Source organism: Galendromus occidentalis, unplaced genomic scaffold (genome assembly GCF_000255335.2).
Source record: "Galendromus occidentalis unplaced genomic scaffold, Mocc_1.1 scf7180000077480, whole genome shotgun sequence".
NCBI lineage: Eukaryota > Metazoa > Arthropoda > Arachnida > Mesostigmata > Phytoseiidae > Galendromus > Galendromus occidentalis.
In genome coordinates, this window is record NW_003805468.1 from 137,318 (window position 1) to 159,814 (window position 22,497).

General features: G+C 53.2%; 1 protein-coding gene across 1 annotated transcript; it reads right to left on the reverse strand.

Annotated features, from left to right (window-relative positions):
- Positions 1 to 341: 341 nt before the first annotated feature.
- On the reverse strand, positions 342 to 1,916 carry VAChT (Vesicular acetylcholine transporter). The gene has a single exon (XM_003745262.1). The coding sequence runs from the start codon at positions 1,914 to 1,916 to the stop codon at positions 342 to 344; it is 1,575 nt and encodes a 524-aa protein (XP_003745310.1).
- Positions 1,917 to 22,497: the final 20,581 nt, after the last annotated feature.

Consider the following 22,497-nt stretch of genomic DNA (forward strand, 5'->3'; position numbering starts at 1 on the left):
AAAGCTCGATAGATCGACGTTGATATTGAGTGATACAACCGCAACACGCCAAACCCGAATGTCGAATCAATTGTGGAAGCCGGGAACTCTCGTGTTCCCTAGATGACTCGTTACGCGCTGCTCGAGAAGCGATTGTGGAAAGTTTCTTTCCTCCGGTTCGGGGAGCCGACTTATTCCCTTCCTCGAATTACAGCTGTATAATATGAAAGTCGATGCTCATTCACGAATTGTAGTTGTCCCTCTGAAGTGACGCGACCTTTCCCTGAACCCAATAGGAATTCCCGCTCCGAGGCGTACACTTTATGGAAACAGTCCGATCAGACCGTTGACGAGCTTGTCGTCTAGTTGTCTCCCCAGGCATCGTCCCACGACGGTAGTTGTTTTTCTGCGGGCGGTGCTGCCGCTAGGGGCCTTGGCGCCTCGGCGCATGGATCCTGGAATGAGGTCTGGTGGTTTTGAGAGCCTTCGCACGATCTGTAGTCCGGCTGATGTTTTGCTCCAGGTCCCTCAGTCATCGCCATGCTTTCGCCCACTTTGTTCGAGTAGACATTCTTCAGCCGCCACAGGAGCGGTACATAGGCGAGACTGGTGATCGCGATGAAGAAGTTGAGAGCCGTGAAGCCGATCGACTCGACGATTCCACCCGCGATAACGGGCCCGATAGCGTAGGCCATGGAGTACGAGATGTCGGCGATGGCGTAAATTGAACCGTACACAGAAACGTAACGGTAGTCGACCAAGAAGCCGAGCGTCGGCAGCAGCGATGTGTCGACCATTGCTATGCCGAAACATATCCCGCTCAACGGGAAGAACAGGAACCAGTAGGATTTGGCGAATGGCACGAGGAAACTGCTGACTCCTTCAAGAGCGAGTCCGAAAGCGGCCATGGCCCACTGGTATTGAGGATATCTCTCCGAGGCGATCACAGTTAGATAGACGCCGAGCACGTGTGGAATGAACGCAGGCAGCCAGATGAGTCCAATTTGCCATTCCTCGGTGTGGAGGTTGTCTTTCATCCAGATAGCGATGGTGGGCTCGAGGAAGGCTAGAGACACGTTCGACATCATTAGCGCTCCGGCGCAGACTGCGATGAAAGGATCTACGAGAAGCACATGAATGGGAGTTCCCTTCGGTCGCTCCATGCCCATGTCTCTCATCTGCTGTTTGACGGGTCTCATCACAAACAGTAGGAGAATCCCGTCGATGAGGCAGACCAACGATAGAATAACGAACGGGACCTCTTTGCCCGCGAATTCGAACAGTAGTCCTCCGAAGGGCGGTGCCACAAGACACCCGAACGATATGAATGCGAGAGCTATACCCAGAGCCCTGGATCGTTCGGCCTCCTCGGTGAAACGGTCGGCGATCATGGCGAGTCCGCCTGTGTCGGCGAACGCCGACCCGATACCTTGTAGAGAGCGGGCGAAAAACAAAACGCTATACGATTGACCGCAGGCGAATATTGCTGTCGACAGAAACATCACCGTCAGCCCGAACATCATCGGAAGGTCGTAGCCTATCCGGTCGATGACGGCTCCTGAGAACGGGTTTATGAGTAATTGTACCATGGCTTTCGAGGCAAACAGCATTCCTACAAAACTTTCTTCGCCTTCGTACACGACTCGGCCTCCGACTCTCTGCCAAATTCGTTCGGTGCGTCCGGTCTTGTTGAAGGTAACCACGCTCATGTTGCCGCCTTCCTGGTGCGTGGTCCACGATCCGATATCGCGTAGATACTGAGGAATGATGGGAACGATCACCATGTATAACATGTTGTCGAGGAGGAGTGCGATACACACGATGATCAGAATGAGTTTCTTCTGCTTGACGGGGTCCTCCGCCTTCTCCAGGAACGTCTTCCATACTGTCGCCGTGTCCGTGTTCAGCACCGGGATCGGAATCGCGGGAACGGGCATGATGGCTCGAGTGGATTCCGATTCACGGGTCGAACGGGAGATCAACAACAACAATTATTGGTAATACGGCGATCCTTATCGCGTACTTTCGTACGGAGAGTCGTCTTATGAGCTGTTCTCTTAGCGAAGGTGCGGCTGTGGTTGAGTTGACTCACGTACGCTGGTCGACAGACGAACGAGCCAACGCTGACGGCGTCTGCAAGAGAGGATGAGCTCAGAGAGTGCTTGTTTCGTAAGTTTCTTAGGGGAGGCAGCAGACCTCACCCTGAATTCACCGCTAACGGTCTCTCAACTCCAACTCTGGGAGCAAGCATCTCTGAAGCCCATGTCTCTCTGCCAGGTCAGACGTCTGGTGCCCCACAGCTCCCGGCCAACGCAGTGAATTCAGGGTTCGAGTCTTGGCCTCTCGTCACGGGCATCGTGATCGTGGTCGTAGCCCATCAAGAGATTTCCAGGTCCGCGAGCATCGATCAGAACCGGCCGACGCCGAGCTCTGGGTTTCTGTATCTAGACTCTGAACTACAAAAATCGGGAAGAAAAACGAATCTCAGCGAGGAGTTGGAAGCTCGCATCCTCAGGCGTCGCATTACGAGAACCGCGATGACCTCACCGTCCTTGTCAAGGTGAATCTTCGACTCCATCAAATGGTGGGGAGCGAAAGTCCCGCAGATACTATGTATGGGCTTGTACGATTGTTCTCGCAAAGTGCTCTCATAGCACCGGCGGACGACTCGCCTCGCTAACAGCACCAGAAACGATCTCTTCCATTACCTCAGCTACTTGAAAGTGACGCCTCCTATTCAATTAAGGTCTCGGTACTCCATTATTTATCACGGATTCTCTATTCTCGTTCCTATTACGAGCACGCAGTGCTTCGTCCCGTTGGTGTTTAAGCCTTGCACGAGTTGAGAGAAAAGAGCATTTACTTTGTTTTCTGCTTTCGATTTCAGAACTACCTCGTTCTTCGCTTTGTCTGACTGACTGATGCTCATCTGACGAACGAGGGAAACTCTTGTGCAGGGAGGCAGGCAAGTGGGCGGCTGAACAGACAAGTAGACACATAGCCCGTTGAGAGGGGATGTTTGAAAACCTGCGCGGTCAATCGCCTGGCAGAGCCCGCAGTATGGTAGACCCAGGCAAAAAGGCATTGCTTGCCAAGCGAGGAGAGCAGTAGCAGGTGTTCATACTCCTGAACAGGGACAACAGAGAACAAGGAGCCCGCTCCCCGTGTCTGCCTACTTGTCTGCCAGGCTGCCTGTGTGTACATAAGATATATGTATGTATATGCACGAGGGCGGCACTGGCGGCTCAGATGGTCTGGATCCCACTTCAAGAGAATTTCCTCCTGGTCCCAAGCTCGATCCGGTCTTCCCGCTACCTCTCTCCCCACTCCCCAATCTACGCATCACTCTATCTCTCGAGCGAGAGAGGGGACAAATGAGAGAGGAAACGAAGTGAATGTAGACGGACTTGATTATTATAGAACAAATTATTGTTTCTCCCAGCATTCATCAGTCACTGGTCGGGGCTTTTTCCTGGGTGTTTTTCTTCGTCTTCGTTTTTGTGAGCGAACACACGAGGTAATGAGTACACGGTACGTCTTGCCGTACGATTTCCCTCTACTTGCCGCTGGACGCTGACCGCATGCCAACGACACAGAAGAGAAAGAAGGGACATCAGCGACAACAATTCCTTGTTCGCCTATATCGAATAGCTTGATGGACTCTTTCCCGTTCAGGAGAAATATGAAGCACAAGGACCCGGCTGAAGGGAATCTCTGAGCCGACCGAAGCTAACGGCGGGCTAGCGGGTCCATGGTTATTTTCAATTCTTTTCCTTCGACTCTCCTACCGTCCGTCGAGGGATCACGTTTGCGGAGCCTGTGTTCCCCCGGTGGTGGTGGTGGCGGCGACAAGGGGGATTCTACGCACGTCGCTCATAAATGTCAGAGTCTCACATTCGTGCGATGCACTAAGTCATTCATTCGTGGGCTCCCTCCCTCACCGTCGGCCACCTTTTCACCATCGATCCCCGGGCATAGACCATGACGATTGCAAAGCAGCAAGATTGGATGTTTTGATTGACCGGGCAAGCCAGAGCTCGCACTATGAGAATTAGTCTTTGAATGTCGACTCACAGTGGCGGCCCTCAGGTAACTTCGTTTACGACGAAGGCACGCGCTCCGAGAAAGGCCATAAAGACAAGTGGCGAGTGAGATTTATGTTTATGGATCTCCTTTTTCTCCCAGCCCCCACTGTAGGCACATCCTGGCTTCCTCCCCGTTCTACCCTCACATACTTCAAGACAGCATCTTGTAAGCCAACTTGGCAATCTACGCAATGAAAAACCTTGGCTCTCCCAGCCAGACATTTGAGTGTGCTGGTAAGAGAGGACCGCCCAACCCTGTAACTGCTCGGGCGGTGAAATAGAGAAGCCAGCGATTGTAAAACACCGAGCACGAACAGATTCGGGATCATTGAAACCGTATTTTGGTCTGAGATCTCCCCCCGTGACCGCGCAGCGCGTGGCAATTCAAAGAAACTTCATCGAGCGTCCGAGAGGGACGGCAGTAGTGGATACGCAATCCTCCACAGACCACATGATTGAGCGGGATTGGGAACAGCGAGATTTCGCTCCTTCTGGAGAGTTTCTCTATTCCTCTGCGTAGAACAGAACAGGAGCGGAATATTTTTCGGTGGAAGTCGAGATAACGAGACGAGCGGAACGAGTCGGGGTCATTCCCGGGGCTTCCTCTTCCGTGGGGAGGACGTTTCTTTTGTCGAATCGACAGCGGGAAGTATCTAACAGCAGAGAAGCATTTCTCCGCAAATAGGACGAGGAGGGAACGAAACTCAAAAAATCAAACGGCTCCAGATCTGAAGCCTGATGCTGAGCATGCCAAAAGTCTACGAAGAGTACGTTGCCATGGCTTCGGGCAAAGCACAGTGGCAAATTGGATTACAAACGGCTGGCCTCATTGAATTAGCCGCCGTCGCCACAGCCGCTCTCGCGGTCGCAGCCGCCTTGGCTGCTGCCAGTTGTGGTTGCGGTGGAAGTGGCTGCGGTGTTCTTGCTGGTGAGCTTGTATAAGCCGCCGCGCTCTTACATAATAACAAATACTCGCTCACTTACGCACGTTCACAACACCTATGCATACAAAACATACATTCGGTCGCTGTTATTTCAAGTCGTCCCTCATCCCTACGCGCCGATTCTTTCTCCTTCTTTTCCTCCGAGTTCCTCATTGGGTGCTCGGCGCGCTTCCTTGAGTGTACCGTAGTACCGTGGCGGTCAGCGAAGCCGTCGACATTATTGATCCTCTCACTAGGAGTTTGAGACGATGCTGAGAATGTTCCCAGAATGAGCAGGACGCGCTGGCGAGTATGAGGTTCGCGAGACGATCGATTCTCTCACTCTCCGCGTCAGACATTTGACTGTCGAGAAATAAGAGTTTTCGAGTACTACTTCTCGAAGCCACTCGATCCCGCGAGTGTTTGCTGTGCTCGTTATGTGTAATTCTCTCCTCCGTAGTTGTAGATCGAAGCTTCGTTCATTTACCTGTTCGCTCTTATTTGCCCAAGGCTAGCGTGCTCCTCGTGAAGCCTCCCCAACACATCTCGAGCTACCTCAGCCGCGCTCTTCCCTCAAGGGATCCGATGCTGCTTTCGGCGCTGTTAAATGCCAAATCTAATAAGGGAGTTTACTTTTAATTATTTCAACGAGCTGCTCGAATCCTTTCTCACACAGACCGACTGACGAGCGAAACTAAGCTCAACTCAAACAAAGGTTCCGACCATAAAACTCGCCGAGAAGCCCGCTCGCATGTGCGAGAGAGTTGACGATAGACTATCTTCGTCCAGAATCTTCTTCACTAGCCGACGTTTTCATTCAGAGGCACGTTTCGCATCGCGGCAATCTGTACTGTCACCATAATGGCCGCGAGATAGGAAGCTCACTGCCTTCAGGCATATCCCACGGACGCAGGAATCTCGTGGTCGCGTGAGACCTGATCGAGTCTTCGTTCTTGTCGGCGAAATTTTCGCCTCGGATGACGTTGGGAACAGATCAGCCTACCGATTAAAGACCCGACGATCGAACAAAATTGATACAGACATAATGTTCATCGACAGGCGGACAGACGCATGGACTGAAGAGCAATCGGAGTCGTTCGAGCCGCGCTTCAACCGGAATCGTGCGAGGTTCTCGTCTCCGTCGTTGCCTTTGTTTTGCTTCTGTCGTTGTCGAGGATGTGTCCTCGAATATAGTCGGCTCTTGTTCTTGTTCGGCGCATATCTCTCCGTGTGACTGAGTAGGCCTGTGAGAGTGTGCATACAGGCTGGTGCGGTGTGTATGCCTGCAGGCGTGCCCGCGTGCGTGAGTGCAGACGAGCGTTTTCGACACGCGAGCCGGCCTAAGGGGGGCGAACCACAACTAGCCGTCCACCTTTTCAAATTCATACGCACTTACATAGTAAGATCAGTGGGGGCTGTTGTCGAGGAGAGGCAGCCACACAGGCCGCACGCCGTCCTCTGCTCAGCTGGTCGCTCGGCTCGAGTGAGTGAGTCCCGATCGATGGGAGCCCGCTCACTCCTCCTGAGTCAACGTATCGACCGCACGAGCTCTACGTAATAGACACGCCGCTATCTGAAGAGCACGAGCTCGCTCGTTCGCCTACGCGGCTTCACGCTCCCTTGTAGGAGCCAATGTTTTCGATAGTCAATTTAGCAATTCCGAGCTGTCAATTCATGACAATATCTCGAGCGGCGTCATTGTTCTGGATCCAAGGACGGAAACATAGAAGGAAAAATATCTCAATGAGCCTGAACGTGAATCGAATCCATGGCGTGGCAAATTCATGAGAGTCGACATCCGAGCACTGCAGATTAATGAGAGCCAAGTTCTCGATAATTTTGGATCGAGATCGAGAAGATTTCGCACGTGCTCGTCTTCCTGATGCGTATACCGCTCGTCCAGTCATCCTCTCCAAGCGAGGAGTTCTGACCGGCAGGTCGACCGATTGAATGTCCTGATGATCCTCGCACGACAAACAGGAAATGAGTTGTCCGGCAATGCGAAACCCGCTGTGCCTGCTTTGTTACGCAATGACGCAGGCTCGGTCGTCGAATGCTGTCGTCATCGACCCTAGTCGGGGAATACCCGCATCTTCTCTCGTGCTTCCTCCGATCGGATTGGCGAACTTGTCTCGGATTTCACCGGGAAGGTCTGGCTGATATGATTCTCGCCTCTGACTGTCCGAGGAGATTCCCGAGACCCCTCCCGATCAATCTGCCTCGACACTCCACTAAATTCGGACTCGATTCGAGCGTTTCCCTTCTCCGGATTCTCGGTTCGATTTCGACTTGTATACTGCGTGACACACCATTCGTGGCTACAACAAGCCGCCGAGAGGGGAAACCGATGAAGATCGTTCAACTTTTCCCCGAACAAACAAGCGGTCGAAGGAGTGATTCATATATTCGTGTGTTCGTGGCAGTATTCGACTCTTGTCGAAGTTCCGTTCACCTTCTCTCGCGGCCACCCTCACCGCTCGGCCGGCTTAGCCTGCTAGTCAGTCAGAAAGCCAGCTGAATCGATTGCTTTAACTCAAGTTCTAGAGTTACCTCAAGTCACGTGCGCCAGCCACTATCCCAACTAGACTCGGCTCACTCCCAGCTCCCCTGCTGCCCGGGCTATCCCGAAGACAGCGATCCGAGCAGCCATTCCACCGACAATCCCGCCGTCCACGTTCCCTGCCCCATTAGACGGGAGGCGCTCCTCGAGTGTGTTCTCGGCTATTTAATCCTCAGAGCTCGCGAAGTCCACAAATACACATACGCAAAGAGAAAGGCACCACCCTCGCGGCCACGTAGGGCTCCCAATCGTCGGGGATTATCCCCAAAGCCCAGGCAAACGAGGAAGGTAATTCCGATTCTCTTATTTGATGAATGCAGCGATCCGGAGAGAGGGGTTTCCGGCGTGTTCGTGAGATCTCTTCTCAATTGAATCGGTGAACTGGAGATCTCCTTGAACTTCGGAGGGATCGATGAGAACGCCAACGGCGGAACGAGCTGAGCAAAGAGTATCCGCTTGCGAAGCGAAACTTGAAACACTTGGAGAATTGGTTCCCACTTTCTTTCGAGCTCATCCGGATGAGATGAGGAAGCGCACGGGAGCGTCCAATCAATTTGCTCTTACCCCGGAGCAATCTACACTTCAGACGGGGAAACGATCGAGGAGCGCGAAGTTGACTTGACTTCACATGGACGGAAGCTGAGCCACCTCTCGACGGAAGCGGAAATTCGAACAGGCCGAACCTGTTCCCTCATCGTAGCGCTTCCTCCTTCTCCCCTGATCTTTTTTCCCTCTTTGTTGAAGTTGGCCAGGGTGGCGAACAGCGACGGGCGACAACAACTGCCCCCGAGATTCTGCTTGACACGATCTGCCATCTGATGAAAATCGCTATGCACGACATCTCAGCGGGCCAGTCCAGCCTTCGGACTTAATGTCGACCTCAGTCGATCAGCTGATCGGGTCATTGGTTCTGTCAATACGATTTGCGCAGTGCTGCACAGCCCTCCGAGTACCGGGAGGAAGAGACCCAGCAGGTTGTCGCTATTAAGCATGTAGCATTCAATGATTGAAATGCTCCCCACTGTCGTCTAAAGACTTCGACCCGCAAGTTCACTTCCTCGTCCTCCATCTGCTGGAGAAATAACGAGAGACGGGGAAGCAGCTAGACGAGCGAAATAAGGTACCGGGGCGTGAGCAGCTGAACACCCAACAGGATCTCATCCGCCCCCTTCCCGCCGCCAGATGCAGGTACAAGCATCCCGGGGCTCATCGTACTACATACAAACAGAGACACACGACGACCTCAACAACGAGCCGGCCTCCCGGAGCTAAGAACGCGTGTGTTATCCCCGGTGTATAGCTTCGCCGATTCCCAATCGTATCGACGCTCAGTTCTTTATTCCGGCTCGCTCCTCAAATTTTTCGTGTCTTCTCCTCGGCAGATCAGGGGAAGGGAGGCGGTTTTTCATTTCGAAAGCTCCGGGTTCGTATCCCTGGATTGGCTGACTTTGATCCACGAGCTGATTGAACGCCGTGTGCCTATACCTCCTCCGGGACCGAAACGAGTTCTAGCTCGCTGTGCTCAAATCGATTCCAGAGCTCACAAATCGCTCGCTGAGCCTCGCTCTCAAATACCTGGCGGCTTCCTGAGCCATCCGACCAGTCAGCGTTATCAGCACGAAATATCTCCATACACGCTGAATATGTTTTTCAGCGGAGGAAGGAGGATTCTGGCTCGCGTTAACATTCAAAACGCGTTGCAGCCTGTCGACGAGCCCGCCAGTATGTCAATTCGAAATGCAGGGGGAGATGACACCGAGGAGTCGAACGTGTGAGGAAGTCTTGAACTTGTCATCGCGCTCTTGAAGGGAAGCGAATAAGGATTCCTCTAGGCTTGTCAGCGGACTCGGTCCCTGAGGGCCTTTCGTGACAGGACTCATCCGAGATCTCAGTCAGTCGAACAGAGCAGGACCTGGCTTACGAAGTCCGGCCCAACCCCGCTGTCTGCGCGGCGGTGTCCTAGTCGAGTCGGACTAGCATACCGCACCGAATCGGCTCGGAGTCGGCCGCGCTGACGCCCGCGTTCTCAGGAGACTCCCGAGACTGACGCCACATCGGTTCGAGTTCCACCTCTTGAGTACATACATCCTAGGGTGCTAAAATGCATTGTGGTTTCTCCCGCTGCTGTCACCATCCTCATCCCAGCGAGCGGAGAACAAGCGGCGAGCAGAAGAGGGAGCCCTCGACCCACTTATCTGTATCATATGTCCCTCACCTCACTGAGCGCCTAATAGGGAGAATCATCGTGTAAAGAGGGACTTGCTTCAGGGAGCCAGAGTGATGGATCATAATCATCATCTCGGCGGAGGTGTAGGTTCTTCTCTTGAATCGTCCCGGCCACAGTAAGCGCGCGACTCGTGGATAGTTTGATGTACCGCAGTGTCCAGCGATTGCGCGTAGCGCTCTGCAGTACATACATACATAGGGTCTGTTGTTTGTCGGTGCCGCAGAGGAGCTACTGAGCGCCCATCGCGATTGCTCGTTCAATCTCTCGGTCCGTACGAAGACACTCGTCGCGACTGCGCTCCCATTCCGCCGCGAAGCAGAATATCTGATGAGCTCAACATCATAAAGCAATGCTAAATCGTTCGACAGTTCTCACACAATCTGCAGATTGCCTCGGCAGCGTCGGAGAGAATCACAACAAAAGTAACTGCAGCAATAAGAACGTCGATTCCGTCCGATTGATCATTCCGTGCAGGAGCAAGTCATTGTTGGGGTTCGATCCCCACGCGGACATGCGGAACGTGTCTCCACAGATAGATAGTTCGGAATCGGAACATTCAGTGAGAGTTCCTCGAAAGGTTGGTCAATCGAGCTTTCAGAGCCGCATCCAAGCTCTGGGACATTTCACCACGTACCACAGTTAGGGAGCCGCGGAGGAATCCCGGTATCCTCTGGGAAGCAAGCGTCGAGTTGCGCCAATAATCCTCAGGGTAATAAATGCCGGAGCTCAAATATTTCTGAGCGGGGACGGCTTTCCATGAAGAAGTTTGCAATGGAAATCGTCACGCCGAGGCGTGTGCGGCGCATCTTCTCCTGGGACATGGGCTTCCAATCGACTTTTGAATTTGCATGAGACGAAATCTCGAAAGTCGGTCTCGAATCCTTCCCTTGCCGGGACAACCATCAAATATGAATCCCTGCGACCGTCACGATAATTATCCCGGCGCCTTGATCTGGGGTGGGATGTGTTCTCCGGTCTAGCCGCGATCCCTGCCAGCGCAACATCATCTGCATCTTGGCTCATTAGGAGTCCGATAGCTCGGACGACGGAACAGCGAAAAAGGCAAACAGCTCAAAGACTGTTGTGTGCGTCATGCCAATCGTCGTTCGGATTATCCTACCAACTGAGCCTTGGTCGTGTGCCGTGGTTCAATTATCGCTCATTTTTCGAGATCTCCTCTAGGCGCAGGTGTCTGAGGGCGTCCTGTAATCCTGCGGGGCTCAAGTCCTGTCGGCCCAACTCACTACAGAGGCGCACTGTCTGTCGGTGGATCGGTTGCACAGTCGGTCGGTTCGTCTCTCTACCTAAGGGTCACTCGGATTTCGTACAGCCGTCGAGGCTTGTGCAGCACGCGACCCCCACGCGGGTAGAAGCGTCTTCAAAGCCGCTCACACAAACTCCTGTATAATGCGAGCAAACGGCGGGCTCAAATCCCTTATTAAGATTCATCAGTTTGAGCTGCGAGTTTGTTATCGTAAAGCGTTGCTTCTTCGATTCATTCCTCATCGGTGTTATTCTGTTTTTTTCTGAGCGAGCTTCTGTAAATATCCGATCCGGGACCTACCCGGGGATTACGTTTCGAACGGAAGACTAGGGAGGGTCACGTGAACGCAGACTGGGGGTCCGCGGAAGGAATTCTGCATCTGTATTCCGGGGAAAGCGCCCATCGGAGCGGTGGTGCTTGTGTGAGCCCTGGAGACACGAAAGGCGTGGCCTACCCTCTGTATATGAGAACTACACGAGTCATTGCATGTCCTCAGGATATAGAGGTCTCGTGCGAGACGCCGAAAAAAAACAGGGATATGCTCAGCATTCTTCGGATGCTCTCCTGAGCGAAAGCGGGATAAACGCTTCCGCTCAGTGATCGAGGGATTCGAGGGATCTCATGGAAAACTTTTGGTCGATCATTGATCCGCATAAGAATAACTGTCCCCCAACGCGATACTGAGCTCAGGCCACCACACCTCTCGGAAGGGAGGGAGGAGAAACGACTAAATTTTCTGAAGGAGCATACTCATACGTGGTTTTTCGTCATCTCCTCACTGGAACCTTTCACGAACGCGGCTGAGGGGGGAATCTATGGAGTTCCTCGTTCCAAGCACCAATCCTCGCCTAATTTCTAGCGCGTCCCCCCTTCCTACCTCGAGAGATCGTATTTACCGTAATCCGAACTATCTCTTTCCCGATCGAACCTGAGGATACTCTCTACGAAACTCCAAAGCTCAACTTCGAAATTCGAACTCACCGTAGAATGCTGTGGAGACCTGAGAAATCGAGGGGTCCGTTCCCTGAGTCCTTCAACTGACGGGTTCGCCGGCTAGCTGGGAGATGTTGTTGACGTTTTATTCGGTCCAGTTATGGTCCGGATGTTCTGGATGTGGCGGCTTGCGGGATTCAGGGAGGTGCGGAGCTGGTGCTCATCTTCTGCGTCTGCCTCAACTCTGGTCAGCGAGAATGGCAGCCGTCTTGCGTGGCCTCCTGCGGGTGAATCCCGCTGCTCCTGCGACTCGCTCTGCAGGCAGGCGGCAGTCCGACAGACGGGCTTGCTTGCTTGCTGGCCCCTTTCGGTAGGCAGGCAGTCGCTCGGGCAGGCAGGCAGGCAGCCAGCAAGCAAGCAGGCGGCCAGCCAGTTGGTGGGGCTGAACGGGTGGCACGACGGTCGGCGCTCCCGCTCGCAGCACGCTGCAAGAGATTCGCTCTTTCGATCCACCCGCACTCCACCAGTCGGGCCCGCACAGCCGATGACGTCACATCCAATGGCAAGAGACTGGCGTCTCGTTCGAAGGAGGGCCTTCGGTCTCGAACGCCCATTGGCCCGAACTTCGGTGCGGACAAAACGGTGCAGGGCGTGCCGTATTCCGGCCCGTGCGGATGCGCGGGCGGTCGGATGTGCGAGCGAACTAGCGAGTGAGCGAGCGGCCGTTTGGGTATGAGTGACTGAGGATGGCTGGTGAGCCGCGGCCGCGACTGCTCCCGCTCAATCCCTTCCATGCCATGCGTCGCTCGAATCCTTCCCTCTTGCGCTCACTCGTTCGCGGTGCGACGTCGTTGCCTCTGACGGACGCCTCGCAGACACGCACGGAGAGACAATGGCACCTGTTCCCTTCACCTGCCTGGATTCCAACGCCGAGGTTCCGCGTGTGCAAAATTCCACTCTCGGAACACCCGAATACCTACGTACGGGCATACACACCACCAAACATTCATTATGGCATACACGGCGCGAACGACGACACCCAGCTGCTTTATTCAACATATTGCAGTTTCGTAGCGGGAGGAGAATCAGGCATTGTCAAAACTGAAGGATACGATGGAGATGAGGATCCCCGGCGGTACTCATCTGTCATACTCGGGATGCGCTACGGGCATCCACCTTTTGAATACAAATGCGCTCGATTTCCGGACAAGGAGACGAGGTTCTCGTTCTTCGGTTCCGTTCTCCGTCGCCCAAGGCGTGAGCGCCAACACAGGGAATCGACGAGCGGGGTAGGGTCTGACTGAGTGTTCGGGAACTGCGCTTCCAGAAAGGGGATCCGTTCGAGAATGAAGGTCGCGAGGATCAGAATCTAGCGTATCGATCAGAGAGATGGGACAGTGTAGAGGGAGAGGGATTGGAATTCCTCCAGGAGGGTTCCAGAAACTCGTCTCAACTCCCCAGTACACTGCGCACGACCCCACTCCTTTTCTGTTCGGGGCTGTTCAATGTCGTATCCGCTGCGTCTGTAGTACTGGAGTCGGTACTCATCGAACGAAAGCCCGCCGAACCCTCTGACTGCGAGGGATCTCCGAGAGGATCATCGAGAGGCCTATCTATGATCGCACAAGGGGTATCGACTTTGATCTCGAGTCGAGCATGGTGTGCCCCGCGGCCTCGGCCCCCGTCTTCCTACCCCTATGGAACTTGCGTTCAGTTCCCCGCTCCTCCTACAAAAAACTTCCTGGTCGCAACGGTGTCATCAGTTTCCGGATCGAACCTTAAACAAGGGATCACATCGGAATCTAGTGACTCATGCCACTCCAAGCGGCACGCCAGGCCACAACCAGATACTCGTGTAAGAGGTCTGGGGGATTCCCGTTGGGAACGAACATTCTCTCTAATGACCGGGTGCACGCTACAGACTCCGATTTGAGGAGTGGCCTCCCTGAAACAGCTCAGTTCGAACGGGGATCTGGACATTCAACAGATGCAAGCTCGACGCGAAGCCTGCTCGCCTCCCGCCCGACGACGACACCAGACGGCCGACCGTCTGCTTTTACCAGACAGCACGGAAAAAGTTGAAAATAAGCTCTGAGCAGCGCTGCACGACATCAAATCCTTAATACGTTGCTCTGAACTCGAATTAGATGCGTCGCGACGCTGCGCCCGAGCGCTTGCGAGCACAGACCTCGCTGTGACGCATTGGGCTCGACTGACATGAGAGACTCGAAATCGACGCAGGCGACCTCCTCGAAGTCCCGAGGTGGGTATCTTCCTGCGGTAAACCTACGAAGAGCCCATCACTCCCTCTCTTCCGGGCGGTACCAGCCCCGGATGGAAGCGCCAACCTCTAGCGTGAGTTCCCGAACCTCCTCGATGGCTCGGTTCTACCGCCATCCATTTACAATGTTATTCAGGCTTTTGCATTTCCGATTCGAGCGCACAAGAGTCCGGTGGCTCCATCATTCAGTCTCACACACAACGAGTTGCATTCACTCACCACTCGGTCACCGCAGAGCTTCCGATTCATTTCGAATTGTTTTTGTCACAGCAGGTGCTCGCGGGGATTCGATCATCTGAATTGCATGAATTTCCCCAATTTATATAAAGCTCACGCATGCAGACTATATTTATCTCTACGTTTCGACGATTTCGCTGGCTAGTCCGACAACACACCACCCGAACGTGGATCGATGCCCTGTCGTCGATCACGCCCGCTCGCTGTCCAGATGCGCGGTTCGAAAATTTGAAATGAAGGGAGGAACGCAAGAGATCCCCAATATTTTCCCGACCTCTCCCCTCTCCCGTCCCCAACATCACTCGCTCTCCTCACTCATATCTCATTCTTATACCTAGGTCATCTTGCTCATCTCTAACAAGTTGAGCTTCGTGAGTGACCTCGCACAAGCCTCGTGAACGCCCGAGCTCCACGGGAACGCAAACCCTCAGCAGGGTCGTCAAGAGCGGCCCTAAGCCGTCGCGTTCAGACTCACCCATTCCATTACGACCTCAAAATTGAAAACCGCGAGGAAAATTTTCTCCGAATAATGACGATTCCGAGGGCATCCAATGCACGCTATACCCTCAAGAGGAACGTGTTGGTCAAGAAAACAATTACAATGTGTTAGAGTAGCGGTAGAGAGAACGAAACAGATAACCTAACAAGCAAATAGTTAATGAAGCGGACTGATGAGAAAATTAACATGGTCGGTCAGTGGTTACTTCGCCCGCTCATTCGCCCGACTGCGGATGAGGTCAGCCAGCTCGTCCTGCTCTTACCATTGAAGACGGGTCGGGAGCAATTCGGAAGCCACCGTATCGGGAGCGGCTGCCTGCCGCCCGCCCGGGCTCGAAGGATGAAAGGACGGCACCCAAGCCCGCCCCGTTTCGTGTGTATCCAGTGGAGTCTTTACAGCCAGCTCAGACTACTGAACCAAAAGAACCGCATAGCCACATATCCTCCGCACACTCGGTTTCCCTCGTGGTGTATTACTAGGAATCCACTCAAATGGAAATGATCTCCGGATTTGAACACGGCGGATACACAAGTGCGACACATCGAGAAATCTGCGAATCTGAGGGGAATTGAAGGTCTCCTTCTGTCCCTCCGGAAATTTTCAGGCCTGCATCGATGAATATCGAGCTCCGAGTTCTTTCCGCTTTCGAGAGAGACAGACGCAAATGTTTCTCTCAATGAAATGAGGATCAAAACAGAAAGTACGACAAGGCGGCAGCCCGAAACTTCGAACTTCATGAGAACAGATCCACCAGCTGCGTAATTTCCCTCCCGAGTTTCTCCGGAAAACTCCGAGCTCGCCACGCTTGAGAATATTATGCTTTTGGAGAGCAATAGTCGGCATTCGAATAAGCAGAAGGCACAATTTGGGCTGAAAATAAATCGGCTGTTGATGGCAGTCGTCTTGTCGCTCGTCAGTCAATTCCCCGATCCATGCCTTGCGATTCCGCGCACGTTGCAAAGCCTGATCCCGGATCACAGATCACCCAAATCGCACACATGGAATGACAAGCTTTCAGGGAACGTCGAGGCGAACAAATTCATCGCTACCGGAATGAAATGTCCTGTAAAAGGGGAGAGCAGGGAGTCGTATCTGTGTCGGATCCCGACATCGCTCCGGCCCGAAACATGGTTCGGGATTACGAACGATATCTGAAAGATTCAAATGCAGAGTTCACAGATCGCGAGCTTTGGCGACGGTCGAAACTCTCTCGGACCGGAATCATCAGATTCCTGGCATCAAATATGTGGTCGATGTTCCCGGAACCGGGAGGCGCAGGATCAATCAAGGTTGTAGGGCAGAGCATTTCTTCCTTTGTCCTGCCCCTAGTACCTGAACCTCGGAAAGACTACACTCCTGGGCAAACACATCTCTCGTAGAGCGTTCCGAGCTGTCAGGCTCGAAGAAACGAGACGCGTGAGAAAAGGGACAGTTTCGATCCTATTTGGATAGAGGCTCCCCAGCGGCAGCAAAGCTACGAAGCGTTAAAAATCGCTTAATTTTATGCCTGCGCAACGGTTCGTTGCGAGCGCTTGCTCTTCAATAGCCAAGGAGCTTCCCGGAAGCGTGTAATGAGCTTGCGCGCTTCGCGACCGACTGCGTAGAACCTCCAGCCAGGGGCAAGTTGAGATTGACCTCGGTTCGGCGGTAGACCCCATCTCGTTCCTCCTACAATTTCACCCTACATTTGTCACAGAGGAACGACCGGAGTCCCGATTTGGCCGCAGGTGCCTCCTACTACAAACTGGATTGTGTTTTGCGACAACTTGATTGACGGCGCTAGAGACGAACGGGAGACCGGAGCACAACTCGAACGAGAGAGCGAACGACGATGATGATTATGACAATAATGGAAGTTGACGTCTTCCTATGTCACGCCGACAGCGATTAATTCCTGATCGGCGGGCGGAGGCTCGATCGTTCACTTCTTCCGAATTTACGAGCTTCAAATAGATGATGAATTATTCAGCTTTGTCTCGTGATTAGCGCCACGGCCATGCATTCACTTGACCGGGGCAGATTCATGCTGAGAGTGTTCTCGACACTGTCGTCGATGAGGCTTGGGAACGTTCGAGTATCTCGAAGAGACCGAGACCTCGCAAGATTGCTGAATCACGGGCTCGATGGATGTTTGCGGTCGTTTGCACCTAGAGCTCGATGAATCTTTTGTCTAGCCGGCACAAGAATATTGAGACCTGGCAGCATTTCTTGGACGGGCCATCGGAGGTTGAAGTCGCGGAACTTGATTTCCAATCGGACCCCTCGATCGCAGAGCTAGCAGATCACGCGGCTGACTGCGCCGGCGCCAAAGCATCGTAACTCAACATCGGAAATTGAGGGGGAGGGGGCCGGGGCATGACTTGGTCGTCCTGAGGATTCTCTAGGTCATCATGAGGATCAGGAAATGGTTGCGTGGTCCTGTCCGGATCCTCCCACAGGCATTTTTCGGGCAGAGTGAGCGACAACACAGATGGAGATAGTCTCGCTCGGTCGTGAAGTGTACTCTCATGGAGTTATGACGGGATCTCCGACTCCCCAGAAGCATTCAGTTATGGAATTCCTATGATTCCGGAGGGAATATTGCATATTAGGTTGGGGCACGATTGGTGCGATGCAAGCTTCAAGAAGTTGGAATCGCCGGAATTCGACGCGTTTCTCCCCGGATGTAGACGTGTTCGTTCTGAGTCCGAACGCATTTTTTCCGCCGCGACAGCGAGCCATGACCTGTCCGAATGCTATCGATCAGCACGCCATATTTCGCTTCACAATGATCAAAGGCATTGTAAACAAGTATACGTTCCGCGAGAACAATCTGATTGCGACGAAATCGAAGGGCGATCCAATCTTCAGAGAACCAATACTGAAGGCTTCCTCACGACTTTGGAAAACCACTCGAGACTCCTCCGAGGACTGTCCACCGTTACAGCGGCGAGATCAGAAGCGGTCTCCCGAGTGCCGATTCTCCCGTTCCCCGGGAGATTATATTCTATCGAATTCAGTTCGACGCGTCTCCGACGATTCTCGGTGGTCGTCGAAGGCAGGTTTCCTCCCACTCTCCGTTCTGGCGGAGTCCTCCTCGCTTCATCTCATCTATCGTTTGCCCGGTTTGCTTAGGCACAATCCGCGGATATCCGATAACTTGGAACGTGATGCGGATCGCTCAGCGCTCCATCACCGCAGCCTACGCATGCGGAGGAATAACACTAACTGTTGCCGAAACTGCGAGCAATGCATCTGCACCGCCACAAGAGCTGTTTCGGCAAAACTAGAGCTCGTTCGTAAAGAAGACTAGAGGCGCGGTCGGCAGCATTATTATGGTGGAGCGGAGCCGGTAGACAGCAGCCAATTTCCCCCGGGCAGTCTCAGGAGGAATGACGCTGCAGAAAAACCGACGAGTACAAACAACGTCCGACCTCTCGCAAGAGTTGCGAGACACAAAAAGCGCCTATTCTCCACTTTCAGAGAAGACAAACGGGAGCAGCCGAGCAACGCCCCGCTAGCGACTGATGATTCGGTTCACATTACTGCGGCTAAACAAGTCCTCTCAAGGAACATAAGTTACTCCTCCGGGTTGACAGTGACACGACCATGACCGAAACGGGTCTCGGACGCATGGTCGAGTGTTTTCCTGCTGAGAGACGAATCGGAACCAATTGCTTGCAATAATTTCGAGGGCGCTCATGAATTCCTCGTCCCCTGGTTTCTCCTGGTCTCATGCTCGAGAAGCAAAAATGTCCATCGTATTACAGGAGCGACGCTCCCTTTAACGTTCCGAACGGATCCCGTCAGGATGCGGGAACTCTCTCTAAGTACCGCATTGACCACGATGTGACCACCGATATAGCCGAATAAGCCTGAGTAGAGTTTTGAACACAAAAGGACTCGTAAGTCGTATGGCCACGGAGACGGTGTCTCTAACGGGAGCTAGCTGGTTCGAATTCAGAAGCCGCCTCCCCCGAGCGAGGCCGAGATCCAATAATGAGCTCAACGATCTCTTCGGACAGAGGCTGCGCCACTGCGTTTCCTCTGGGGTAAATTCGAGCATTTAGAGGGGGAAACGGAGGGAACGCATCATACACAATATCGTCATGTGAGAGAACGTGGAAATGATTACGCGAATCTCGATGGTATCATGAGGAACCGTGCCGACCTGAGAGGTGATTGTGAGTGAAATGCAATCATAAAGTATCATTGCTGATGAGATCTGAGATATATCGAGTTCTCCATCGGCGCTCACAGAACTCGTACATCTCCCACTAGCGCTACATTTCCGCAGGCTCATAATAATGAGACGGCTACCGTTCAAGGCGGAACATCCCGGCTAAGGATGTCTCGGTCCCGAAACTCTGTCTGGAGAGGACTGAAAAAGCTCATAATGTTTTTCCCCGAGAATACCTGCTGGACTTCCGGCGCCATAAATTCAAGTCCCTGATTGGTGCGATTTTTCGTAGACGGCAGTCCCGATGAGAACTCCGAGCTCAGAGTTTGGGATTGACTGCTCCATGAGATGGGTAATGCGCTGTTTAATGGGTTCCCATAGATATATTCAATGATCTTTGATCATTCATGATGTGGCAATGCCGAAGACGAAGGCGAGGAGAATCAGAGCGCATCAGTCGAGATTGGTTTGATTTGATTTTCGCGCGCGAAACAGGTCCCGGCTGTTGTCGTCCTCATTGAAATTCTTCGCTGCGGAGAATACCCACTCACCATTGACGTTGACGCCTGCCACTGAAGTCCATCCACTTGACTCCGAACGCCCTCGTCGTTCTCATTTTGAGTGAACAGTAGATCGATCGGAACAAAGCTAACGATATGCATGCGGTCCATTGAACACGCAGGGCTCGCGCCCCTTAGGTGCTCTCCACTGTGGGTCTGAGGGAGACTGCCGCCATTTTTGCCGGCCTCTATTCGAAACAAGGAGTGAGGGCTCTGAGAAAGCCGCTCCTGAGAAAGGGTACGCGATCCCGTGCACAGAAGCCTTGAGTTTTCCTTATGCGGGGGAAAATCCGATCTCCTCCTTCCGCTAGGTACCAAGTACGAAGTCGTCATGCACGCCACCAGAAAGATTTTATCCGTCCCTTCGCCGTACGATTCTCAGGAGACAAGCTCGCGTCAGCGCTGAAGCCCGGATGATTCAAGATTTCCCCTCTAATCTGACAGAATATTCCCTGCTCTCCGACTCCTTCAGGGGGGTCTGATGATGACTGTTCCTCCTTGACGACCTCTAAGACGAGATGAACGCGCTGTCCATGACTTCTGAGAAACAGGTCAAAAGGAGCTATCTTCCGAGTAATCAATGGAGAACTGCGGCCTAATCAAGGCGCCAATAGTCAGCGATCTGCGGAGGCTAGTGCTCTACTCGCAGGGAAAATATCGGGTCCCTCCTTCCCTCGCTCGGCGCTCACTTCACTGACAAAGAAGTTTGGTTATGCACACGTGTGCATGGAGGAATCTGCTGAGGAGGGAACCTTACTCAGCCCTTCTTCCCTCCCTCTGAGTCACGATGAGGTATCCGGGTCGGGATTTCCTGCACGTTTCCCAATTTCAGCAGTCGATTCTCCTGAGAGTGACCCTTGCTTTCCTGGAAGGCGTCATTCATCATAGGAGGATGTGAATCTTTCGTGCCGATCTTCGGTGGAACACGCCGCCCCGTGTCTGTAGGGGATCGAAAGCGGAGTTTGCGAATGTTCACGGGAGAAAGCCAACTGGGGAAAACTGCCGAGCTTAAATTCGCGATATTGAAAGAAGCAAGTGGAGAGACTCGATGAATCTGAAAACTAGCCTCTGCATCTGTGAATGCCACGAAGCATTCTTCGAGGAAGAGGAGATACTGAAACGACAGGAACTCGACAGTGACCCCTCCACGAGGATGATACGCGACACCAAGAGACTCCTCCAGCGGTGGGAGGAAGAAACTATCAGTATCCGCGGAGATTACTCGCCACTGAAGAGAAAGTCATCTGGAACTAAATGAGGAGGAATAAATACCATACCAAAACCAATACCGGTCCTGAGGGCCTCACGATTGCCGCTACAGCTGAGCCCCTACACACGCTTCAGAGGATCTACCGATTTCCGACAATCAGCGCTATGATTCCGATCGCCGTGATGACCGCGGCAAAGAGTACCTCGGAGAAACTTCCCTCCCTGATTCCGACGCACGGAAGCATACGAGGGCCGCCCCGACGGTCGCGGGTCAGGATTTCGGATTGATAGCTCCGAACGGTGTCCCGGCTCTCATCAGCTCCGAGCACGACCGCTCATTCCGAATCCCCTGAGTACTCATACTCATACTCATACTCAGACTGTCAGTTGACTGACTCAGTTTTCGCTACTGGTCGGTGAGGGATCGTTAGCGTCGTCGGAGATTGACGATAGGTGAGATCCGGGCGCGGACATCCGAGTCGGTCGCTTTTAACCCGGAGTCGCCGAGTGGAGAACTGGTGCTACTTGGGTAGGAGAGCTTCGCGGGCCCATATCATCTATTCTCGACCTTGTCGGTATCAGGTCGGCCAGAGTCCTCCAACGTTTCTCTAGCGTCGAATGCGAGTCTGCCGCTCGAACATGATGGAAGGGAAGCGCATTGATCAGTCACGTCATCTACTGAAGGACTAAGTTCCATCACGACTCTACATATGCGATCGAGCGTGAGGAAAAGCCCGTGTGAGTGTCTGTACTCATTCGCGTTCGTAATAATGTGTAGACTGTTTCCACCAGCTTTTGAATGGCGTAGCGAGGAGCGAGCACATTTGATTCTTGATGTTAGCAGAGTTGTGCGCCACTGGCATCGCGCACGCCCTCAACAGAATCTCGCAGCGAGGCTCGTTGGTCCGGAAAAGCCGGTCTCAGGAAGCTCCAAAAGACTTGTGCGGATACACAGAGGATCACTATGTCGGTAAACTCCCAAATCATATGCTCAACTGCGCGAAGAGTACATCGTGTAAACTCTCGGATGCCATTCTCTGTATTCGAGATGCTTCATTGCTTGTCGCTAGAGCTGAAGACATCGACGCCATGATATATCGTTTACAACTCTTAGCGGAGTTCTTCTGGCGTTAAGAGACCAGGGGTTGCTCAGGGCGGGTCACGACGATGCAATACCGCTTCTCGAAGGGATCGCGGGTGCCCGCGACTTCGACTGGGCTGTCTGACTGAAGCGCTCTCCAACCTCGACGAGAAATTCCTTTCACTCTCGGACCATAACTGGACCGCGAGGAGAATTCCGGTGGTCCGCGAGCCGATCGCACTCAATTTCGTTTTAGTTCTGATCCGCGAAGCAAATCGAGCTCAACGGGAGGGTCCACAAGGGTTCGGGAGAGCCCCGCAGCATCGTTCCCTGAGTTATTCTCCAATGCGTGTTCCTCTAACGCAGCAAAACCTTGGATTTCCAACGGATGGGGTACAGAGGATGCATGGGAACACAAAAATAAAGTTCAGTCCGGGAGCAATAAAAAATTTCCGGCAGACCGATAGGAGGCTAACGGCGCTCAGATTGGGAAAGACTGG